The 10870-nt window shown below is 37.6% G+C and overlaps 1 protein-coding gene across 3 annotated transcripts; it reads right to left on the reverse strand.

Moving 5' to 3' along the window:
• Window positions 1-1522: 1522 nt before the first annotated feature.
• On the reverse strand, window positions 1523-5912 carry LOC125248404 (serine/threonine-protein kinase pim-1-like). Of its 3 annotated transcripts, none has more exons than XM_048160259.1 (10): window positions 5179-5912; window positions 4613-4774; window positions 3679-3870; window positions 3408-3502; window positions 3176-3226; window positions 2575-2932; window positions 2342-2479; window positions 2054-2159; window positions 1857-1966; window positions 1523-1665 (listed from the first exon to the last, which is right to left on the reverse strand). In XM_048160259.1, exons 1-8 carry the CDS (start codon window positions 5405-5407, stop codon window positions 2059-2061), a joined length of 1326 nt encoding a protein of 441 aa, XP_048016216.1. In that variant the 5' UTR covers window positions 5408-5912; the 3' UTR covers window positions 1523-1665; window positions 1857-1966; window positions 2054-2058. The 3 variants fall into 3 exon arrangements, with proteins under 3 accessions (XP_048016216.1, XP_048016219.1, XP_048016218.1); XM_048160262.1 differs by having other exon boundaries at window positions 1529-1647; window positions 1841-1966; XM_048160261.1 differs by having other exon boundaries at window positions 1529-1665; window positions 1841-1966.
• Window positions 5913-10870: the final 4958 nt, after the last annotated feature.

Raw genomic sequence — 10870 nt, forward strand, 5'->3', positions numbered from 1 at the left:
AAGGTTTTGATCCACTTCAAATGTTGACTACTGTATTTGCATAAGCACTTCAGTCAGTCTCCATTGATTAAACAGCAGAATCACATTCATTTGTAATAATAGCAGAGTTTTTACAGGTTTAATAAAATATGCAAATGTTTATGCAGATAGCAATCGTACAATAACAATAATGGTAACACTTTACAATAAGGTTCATTAGTTAATGTATTAACTAACATGAACTAACCATGAGCAATACATTTGTAACTGTATTTTAGTCTTTGTTAACATTAGTTAATAAAAATATAGCTGTTCTTAGTTTGTTCATGTTAATTCACAGCATATTATCTAATGTTAACAAATACAACTCTTCATTTTAATAATGTATTAGCAAATGCTGAAATTAACATTAACAAAGATTAATAAATGCTGTATAAGTGCAGTTCATCATTAGTTCATGTTAACTAATGTTACTAATGAACCTTATTGTAAAGTGTTACCATAATAATAATAATAATAATAATAATAATGAATCTGGCTTTTGTTTAAAATCAGAATAATTGTTTTTTGTAGCGATTAACCGTCATGGTTTTTCTCTTGAATTCGTTTAAGCAAGACAATTCTAGTTTACTCTGTAAACTCTAAAATGTATTGCTATTGAGGTGAATGTCTAAAAAAACATTTTCCATCTAAATTAGTTAACCAATGATTAAAGATGAAATAGGACTTTTTTAAAGTTTTAAGCATTTTTTGGAATGTTTGCTTATAGTGTTACACATAAGAATATAGAAAAAACACAAAGTAACCCGAGTTTTGCATTGTGTAAATCTGCTTGGTGGTGCAACTGGTAAAGCGAGCGCGCTTGTGTGGCAGCGACCCGGGTTTGAATCCATGTGTGTACATATATCTGTTCCCAATGTCTCTCTGATCTCTAGATAAGTGAGCTTTACAGGTATACTAGGGGGTGTCTGTAAAATACCAGTAAAAGGCAAATTCCTAAGCTGTGCCATTATTTTTAAAGATCACTTTAATGTATTAGAATCACACAATAATGATGCCATTAGCACACTTCAAGTTTACAATTAATACAACCTGAACTTCAGCACTGCTTTTGGACAACTAAAATGCATTTAGTACAAAATGAGTTGATCCACTTGAACAGACTTTAAGTATAACAATTTACAGTGTGCCACAAATACATTTAGTTACACTAAATTACATTTGAATAAATGGTGCTTAAGTGTGCTATTTTTTCACTAAGGAAGGATTGATTAAAGCCAGCTTCCAGGCAAGTACAAGGTGTGGCGTTAAATTGTGTGACACTGAAGTTGTGTGAAATCCACTGTCCACAGTAATTCAGGAAAATGGCTGGGCTTGACACGACACTTGTCTGAAACATGGTGGTCTGGCCTGGAAGAACGGAGTCCAAATGTAAGCCTCCAGCACTTCCTGTCAGGCTGCAAGGTGGGGCTCGCACAAGGCCGCTATCAGTGGGACGTGATAATGTTCTGAGTAGGCTTGGTGGCACACAAACAGTTTCACAAGTAGAGGACAGTTGCCATCAGTGTCATCATGCAGGGGTGAAAGGGGAACGTCCCGGGGTTAAAGCCGTAAACCGTCCCCGGGGTCCCAGTCTGATGACCCCGCAGCTGAGCTATAGGCCCTGAGCTGCCAATGCAGGGGAACCTGCCAAATAATGAGAGCATGATATTAAGGTCAAGAGGTGGCAAGAAGGCCTGAATCTATCAAAAAAACATCTCTCCATCTCTTTACACTCATCAAGGTTTGACACAAACAATTTTACTGTCACTCATGTCAGAGCTTTATATGTTTTTCAAGCAATGTCATTTCCATTTTGTACCTGTTGTTGGTCTCACCTTTGGACACACGTGGTCTTATCCACGCTCCAGGGTTAAAGCGTGAACCGTCCCCGGCTGATGACCCATACAGCTGAACTATAGGCCCTGAGCTGCCAATGCAGGGGAACCTGGCAAATAATGAGAGCATGATATTAATTATGGTCAAGAGGTGCCAAGGCGGCCTTAATCTGTCAAAAAAAATAAAATTAACTTACTTTTCTTATGCTTCAGTTTTTCTTTTAAACCAGTCATGCTTCAACATAGCCTGTAACGTCATCCGTGACTTTACATCATGAAGGTGCTCAAGAAGATCCAGGCATTCTGTAAACATTTTTTATAAGAGATCTGATTATGTTTGATTGAGATATGTAGTTCATGTAAGGTAATGTTACCATGAAATACACTGCATTTGTTACTATGACTTTCTCTGGATGCCCACTGATAATTTTACGGTCACTCATGTCAGGGCTTTATATGTTTTTCACACTAGTTATTGGTCTCACCTTTGGACACGCGTGGTCTCATCCAAAAGCAACGACTTATTCTCGGGACCATCAGATCCAGCAGTATGCGTAAGTCCTCAGTTGTTGCCCATTCAGCATATTTTCTGATTGCACTGATTAATAGAGGTTCAGCATCTCCTGTAAGCAACACATGGCTCAGTGTTCAGTAAAACACCATCAGTGAACTGTAGTAAATAAGTCATCAGTGAACTGTGCTTAAAAAGCCGACTCACGTCTTTCTTCGACGAGCAGCGCGCCTCCAAAGTCCATCAGCTTTACATGCAGGGTTTTTGTGTGGACAAGGATGTTTTTCATATGCGTGCGACGATAAACACCACGACTCATGCAGTGATGAAGAGCAACAATGAGCCCCTGAATGATGAGTTTCACCTCGGTTTCGGTCAGGTTACTGCTGTTTCGTTGGACATAATCAAACAGGCTGATGTAGGAACGTGGATACTCCATAATCAAGATGTCTTGATCTTCCATGACAAAGTGATCATATAGTTGTACGAGATGCTCGCTAGTTGGAGGCTTTTGCACCATCAACATTGCAGCTGCCTCTTGACTTAAAGGGTTGGAATACCCAGGCTAAAGAAAAGAGATTGACAAAAGCTTAGTTAACTCCTTACCGATCTCAAATCTCCTAACTAAAGGCCCGGTACACTTCATTTTCCACTCTAGGGCTGCCGAAGATGAAAGCAATGTACTTTACAACTGATGTTTCTAGGCTATTTCAATTATATCTTACTCTGTCCACATACAAACTTTAATCAATTACCAAATTAGAATTTAATAAAACATTTTATGAAGAATAAAGTCTTTTCAACTTACCAATTCCACTAGTTTCTCAGGCCGGTTCTTCTTAATAAATTTGATCAATACCTGAAAAATGAAGAACATTTTTGTAAACTGATTTATTTTTGATTGTGTACATCTAATCTAACAGTCTGTACCTTTTTGATCAAAACTGTAAACACTGATGTTTTCATCAGGACTGAAAGAGTAAAGACAGAAATATACAGAATATATGAATATATATGTGTCTACAGAAAGGGCAACATACTCGTTTGTCATCGGAGTTTCGAAATCCTAGATGATAACTGACACCACGTCTCGACTTCAGTTTCTTTACCACATCATAAAGAGATTCAAAGGATCCTGAAAAATGCACAACAACATGTTAATATACAGCATGAGAATGAACTCCAGCAGCATCTGCTTGTGACGAAATACACCTGTGCAGATCAGCAGAAGACGAGGAAAAATGAAAACTAAACCCAGAAACATCAGGCTGACATAGACATGAATCAGAGTGGTAATATCTGGAGACTCACTGTCTGTTGGCTCAGACTCCTGCGGATCTGTGCCTGTCGGATCCACGCCGGATGTGTGTGGAAGCTCCTGCGATGGATCCTCAGGCACAAAAGCACACACTTGGGTTTCTTCCTGGGTTTGGAAGGATCCTTTTATCGACTTCCACGCTCTCCGGAGGCCAGCAAGGAATTTCCTCCATTTTGTGCGCTTTTCTGCAAACAATCAGAGTGAGAAAGAGCTTTATTGCCAGGTATGTTTACACATGAGAGACAGAATGACAGTGACAAGACAAATAATAAAAATAGAATAAGTAAATAAGAAATAACAACATGCAAAAAATATATTTAAAAAAAAATACACAATAGACAAAAATAGATAGTACATGTATGAATATTGATTAGAAACATCTGTTTTTATCAGCACAGATTACAGCTGAATGATTCACTAGTAAAACTGTCCTAATGTAGAGCTGCTTTATGTTGCGAGTTCATGAGAGTTTCTGGGCCAATTTCCAACAACACTAGAAAAATGACAAACTCAGTGCTGATGCTGTTTCACATTGAAGTCACACCGTAATTATCCTAATTGTGTGTACCATAAAGGGCACTAACCTAATGCCAGTTTTTTCCCCAAATTGGTTATTAATCTGTGTGCACTCATGACATACTAAGAAAGCAAGAGGGAATGAGAATAAATAAAGGTGTGCGTTTGTGTGTTGTGAAGTCAAATGTGTTTGTGTGTGTATGGGTGTGAGATTGGTAAAGAGAAATCTGATTGGCTAGTTTAGTTTTTAGTAATTGGCGCTTTTTCCACACGCTAAAAAAATGACCTTACAGATCTTTTGGTGGTCTTTCAGGTGAGGAACCAGCAGAAGACGAGGAAAAATGAAAACTAAACCCAGGAACATCAGGCTGACATAGACATGAATCAGAGTGGTAATATCTGGAGACTCACTGTCTGTTGGCTCAGACTCCCGCGGATCTGTGCCTGTCGGATCCACTCTGGATGTGTGTGGAAGCTCCTGCGATGGATCCTCAGGCACAAAAGCACACACTTGGGTTTCTTCCTGGGTTTGGATGGATTCTTTCTTAGACTTCCTCCCTTGTGTGCGCTTTTCTGCAAACAATCAGAATGAGAAAGAGCTTTATTGCCAGGTATGTTTACACATGAGAGACAGAATGACAGTGACAAGACACAGATAATAAAATAGAAGAAGTAAACAGGAAATAACAACATGCAAAAAATATATTTTTTAAAAAAAATACACAATATAGAGTATATGAATGAATGTTGATTAGAAACATTGTTTTTATCAGCACAGATTACAGCTACATGATTCACGAGTAAAACTGTCCTAATGCAGCGAGTTCATGTGAATAATTAGCAGGTTTTGCATTGTTTCTGTGCTCAGCAAATTTCCAAGAACACTTGAAAAGTTAAAAACACAGTGCTGATGCTGTTACATAGAAGTCACAAAGTAATTGTCTCCTGCAGTTTGACTTATTAACGTTATCAGTTACCTGTTGAATCGTCCTCCCAGGCGACTGTAGGGACAGCCGGTGGTCGAGGCGCCTCTGTCGGGAGCTGTTGGCAGCTGCTACTGCAGGCCTTTCTGTCAGCCGGCTTCACAGCGCCACTCAGCGGCTCAACTTGAGCGTCCTCGAATGAGTCCAAGCTGCTGCAGCTTTCCAGCTCCAGTGGAAAGTTGGCAAACATAGTGTCCAATGTAACAGTCGCCAGATGCTCCATCTCAACGAGCTGTGAACACTGTATTTGCCTGTTGGTTCTAGCGGTAGACTTGTAACACTCAGTACTACAGATCGATCGCAAGAGACCAAAGAGCAGCTTTAAACTCCGACAAAGAGTTTCGACTGACTCGATTTATGAAGCGGCTGCGCGCACTGTGACGTCACAATAACGCGTTCCACGATTCACGATTCCAAGCGGTCTGGACGAAGGGGCGGGGCACAATTTCATTGGTTGATAATTCAGCAAATCTTATTGGCTTAGACGCTTCGAGCCTGAGCGTAAACATTCCTTTATGTATGATTTTGTGAATGATTTGGCCATATACAGAAATATTAAGTGCTAACTATGAATGTGATATTTTCCAAGTAAAATAAAAAGTTGTATAAAGAAGCACATGGTGCATTTGGAATAAAAAATAAATAAAAAAAGACCACATCATACAGATCTATTTGTATACACGATCTAATAAATTAAATTAATAAATTAAGTTAATAAATTACATCCAACCAACACATTTTTTTTTAAATATATACAATTAAAAAAAGATGAGTCACTGATTCTTTGGCATTGCCACAAAATTCGCATCAGTTTTCAATATTCAAATGGAAATGTTCAAGCAACTCCTTGACAGGGTAAATTCTGTGTACAATTTTATAGGGCACTTCTCTAATTTTATTATTAATTAAAAAAAAAAAAAGTATTTGTTATTACCATACTCTTTTCCAGTTAATATTTTCATATTTAGTAGATCAAAACACTGTTGAACAAGGCAAATAGTTTTTTTATATATATATATATATATATATATTGTTACTGCATTTATCTATTACTATATTAATATCTTCAATAAATATTGTATCACTGCAAAAACTGGTTTGACGATCAACATTTATAGGATAGAATCCAGGATTTCGTAACAACTCTGTCAGGGATTGCATCAAAGATAATAGCATATTCTTTTGGCCTCACAAGAATCATAAATCTATTGATAAATTCAGAATATGTTAAAAGTAAACCTTGTTCATTAAGCAATTGACTAACAGTAAGAATTCCATCCAACATCCCATTTCTGATTAAAGATTGACTTCTTTTTGTACAAGATGTCTTTATTATTCCATATGAAGTATTGATGCGGTGAAACAGTTATTTTTATAGATTAATTGCCAAGCCAGCAGTGCCTGCTTATGAAAGTTTGCTGGTTTAACTGGGATTTTTTCGACCAAAAAAATACATTTTAAAAGAAAATGAATGCCACCCAAAGACTTAAATATGAAAACATTCCATGCATCTTTATTTTTAATAAATCCAATTATCTATTTTATCTTAAACACATTATTAGGATCTGTAAAATTTAAAACGTCAAGGCCACCAAAGTCTCTATTATTGTTTAGAATATCTTTCAGTAAATAGTGTATTTTCTTCCTCCAAATAAAATCAAAGAATCTTGTCTAATTTCCTGACAACATTGTTTGGAGCATCTGCTGACATCCATATATAAACAGACCTTGAGATCCTTCTGAGGGCCGTTTCATAAAACAAGATTAGAAAACAAGCCAGGCTTATTTTACTTAGTCAGACTTGTTGTCAGCGAATTCTGTTTCATAAAACAAACTTAAATTAGTTAAACTCAGTTACTCTGGTAACTTATACCCTGGTCCGGAGTAGGCTAACTGTCAGGCTAAGCTGAGCTCCTCTAACACTGACCAATAGGAACGCAATGATATTACAACTGACTCTCTCACATACAATTATTTGACTTTATTAACATATATTAACATATATTAACATATATATATATATATATATATATATATATATATATATATAGGTCTTCATACACACACACACACACACACACACACACACACACACATACATATATATATACACACACACACACACACACACACACATTTACTAAGTAGTGCTAAATAAAAAAAATAAAATAAAAAATGGTGTAAATTTAAGACTTTTTTTATTATTATTAAAAGGTAAGTATGATGGACCAAAACATTTAAAGAGAAGTAATTTCTTAAAAATTAAGTGTTATGTAGCCCACTGAATCATTCTCAACCAGTCGTCCTGTCCCTGCAGCTGAAAAACACCCCCACAGCATGATGCTGCCACCACCATGCTTCACTGTTGGGACTGTATTGGACAGGTGATGAGCAGTGCCTGGTTTTCTCCACACATACCGCTTAGAATTAAGGCCAAAAAGTTCTATCTTGGTCTCATCAGACCAGAGAATCTTATTTCTCACCATCTTGGCAAACTCCATGCGGGCTTTCATGTGTCTTGCACTGAGGAGAGGCTTCCGTCGGGCCACTCTGCCATAAAGCCCAGACTGGTGGAGGGCTGCAGTGATGGCTGACTTTCTACAACTTTCTCTCATCTCCCGACTGCATCTCTGGAGCTCAGCCACAGTGATCTTTGGGTTCTTCTTTACCTCTCTCACCAAGGCTCTTCTCCCCCGATAGCTCAGTTTGGCCGGACGGCCAGCTCTAGGAAGGGTTCTGGTCGTCCCAAACGTCTTCCATTTAAGGATTATGGAGGCCACTGTGCTCTTAGGAACCTTAAGTCTAGCAGAAATTTTTTTGTAACCTTGGTCAGATCTGTGCCTTGCCACAATTCTGTCTCTGAGCTCTTCAGGCAGTTCCTTTGACCTCATGATTCTCATTTGCTCTGACATGCACTGTGAGCTGTAAGGTCTTATATAGACAGGTGTGTGGCTTTCCTAATCAAGTCCAATCAGTATAATCAAACACAGCTGGACTCAAATGAAGGTGTAGAACCATCTCAAGGATGATCAGAAGAAATGGACAGCACCTGAGTTAAATATATGAGTGTCACAGCAAAGGGTCTGAATACTTAGGACCATGTGATATTTCAGTTTTTCTTTTTTAATAAATCTGCAAAAATGTCAACAATTCTGTGTTTTTCTGTCAATATGGGGTGCTGTGTGTACATTAATGAGGAAAAAAAATGAACTTAAATGATTTTAGCAAATGGCTGCAATATAACAAAGAGTGAAAAATTTAAGGGGTCTGAATACTTTCCGTACCCACTGCAATACTGACAACAATGGAAGCACTTGGGAGAGAACTGTCAGGAGACTTATTTCTTAGCACAAAAGAGGACAAGAGGATTACCAAATCATTGTTTTAAGTGTGAAACTATAGCAAAAGTAACACAGAAATTCAAAGTCAATAGACCTGTGACAAGACCCCTGAAACAATCAGGCCTTTATTTTTAATCTTTTATTAAGTGATGAGTGATTTTTTTGCTAGACAAAGAACAGGAGAAATACCAAGTGAGTGTCTCAGAGCCAGCAAAAGCTATGAAAAGAGTGACAGAGTAAGATGCAGCCTGCAGAAGTGACATGTATGGTTGTTGTCCACACTGAAACTACCCACTGTAGTCAAAGCACAATAAAGTCAGCTAGCCTTTTCCAAGGCCCATATTTAATCTATACTCTGGTCTTTATATATATATATATATATATATATATATATATATATATATATATATATATATATATATATATATATATATATATATACTGAATTCAGGTTGCTTGGGACACTTTTGCTATTGAAATGACTGGGAAAAAGTGTCCCAATCAACCTGAATTATATATATATAGTGTGTGTGTGTGTGTGTGTGTGTGTGTGTGTGTGTGTGTGTGTGTGTGTAACGTACAGGTTTTCCTTTCTTACTGGCTAAATGTTTTGTGCCCAATATTTAATTAAGATTGTTTTAAAATATATGAATACATTCCTCTCTGGTTTTGTTTGGCAGCTGTAGTACTTTTTATGGTTATTAGAAGAGCAAAAATTAAAATCACAAAATTAAAAATTAAAATAAATATGCACAGACTAAATATGAATCTAAACTCAGTAATTGTCCCAAAGTATATTGATTTACCCCATTACAATAGTCCATTTACAGCTACTGTCATAAAAATACACTTACTTGTAGGTTTAAAATTGTACATAAAGCACATTTAATGTCCAACATCAAATATTTTAGCGAAATGTATATTTTGGAATTATTGCGCTTCTATTGCGTCCCGTCTGTTTAGCGCGCAGCAGCGCTCGTTCAATGTGAAGTTTAGCAGCAAAATGGAAATATTATCATGACTTTCTAACATTTACAGATGGAGAATAAACTTGTGTAAAGTAAGTTATGCACTGAGGAAAACACCATGTCTCAAACGCATAAAATAGCACAAAATGTTGCTGTTTCCTATGGTGGATCGATTTGATCCATGATCGACCTCTAGGGCCGTTTAAAAAAAGCGCGCAGGCGAAATTATCTTGACTAGGTGAAACCTGGATCAAATTAGTGGTACTGCGTGAACTTCAATTTCCTTTTATGAAACCGTTTTAGCCCCAGCTCATTTGTTAGGTTAATTCAAGTCAGGTTGTGGAGTTTAATCCTCGCTTTTCTTAGCATCTTTTATGAAACAGCCCTCTGATGAACACCAGCTAGTTCCAGGCTAGGAGATGAGCTTGACCAGCTAAGTCCAGGCTGGGAGACCAGCTAAAACCAGCTGAACACAAGATTGGCCAGGCTGGGAGACCACCTGAAAACCATCTGAACACCAGCTATCCCAGGCTGGAAGACCAGCTTGACCAGCTAAGCCAGGCTGGGAGACCAACTGAAACCAGCCAACCAGCTTAGACTGGTTTTAGTTGGATTTTTCAGCAGGGCAGTCACACGAAAGTAATCAGATTAAATAATAAAATAAAGTGAGATATTTCAAAATAGAAAATTGAGTGTGTATCTTCTATAAACAGTGCCATGTCGTGGCGTCTCCCTCCCCTTCTGTTTGAAAACACGGGGAACTGCAATTCTGCTTCGCTCTGATCCAATGAGTGATTGACAGCACTCTGATCCAGTGGCGTTGGGCATTGTCCTATGATGTTGGGGGGGCACCAGGGATGGCCAATCATATTCCAGGGGGGGCTGGTGCCACCCCTCTAGACACGCCCCTGGGTATGTATGAACGACAAAAGTGACAAAAGTGCTCATGAATTTTGAAAAAAAAAAAAAAAAAATTGTGGCCATTGAATGCATTTTGCATGAACGCAATGAGAAATGATTCACAGTTTGGTCCACATAGACTTCCGTGTTTCACTGAAATGGCAGGCTTCAGTACTGACCGGTGCTTCTTAAAAAAATAATAATGATAATTTAAACAATTATATTGAGAGCATGTTTTTGCGGGACATTTGAATGACATTTTGAAATGTGGACATTTCATGAGTCCTCATATTTAAAATAGCTTTAAAAACACACTAAAGTTTTATTAAAAATGTAAAAATGCAGACAGTTTTGTGTGATGGGCAGGTTTAGGTGTAGGGGGACAGAATGTACAGTTTGTATGGTATAAAAACCGTTACGCCTATGGAATGTCCTCACTATTATTTTTTTGTATTAATTTACACCACACCCTTGAGA

Source organism: Megalobrama amblycephala, linkage group LG16, assembly GCF_018812025.1.
Source record: "Megalobrama amblycephala isolate DHTTF-2021 linkage group LG16, ASM1881202v1, whole genome shotgun sequence".
Taxonomy (NCBI): Eukaryota; Metazoa; Chordata; class Actinopteri; order Cypriniformes; family Xenocyprididae; genus Megalobrama; species Megalobrama amblycephala.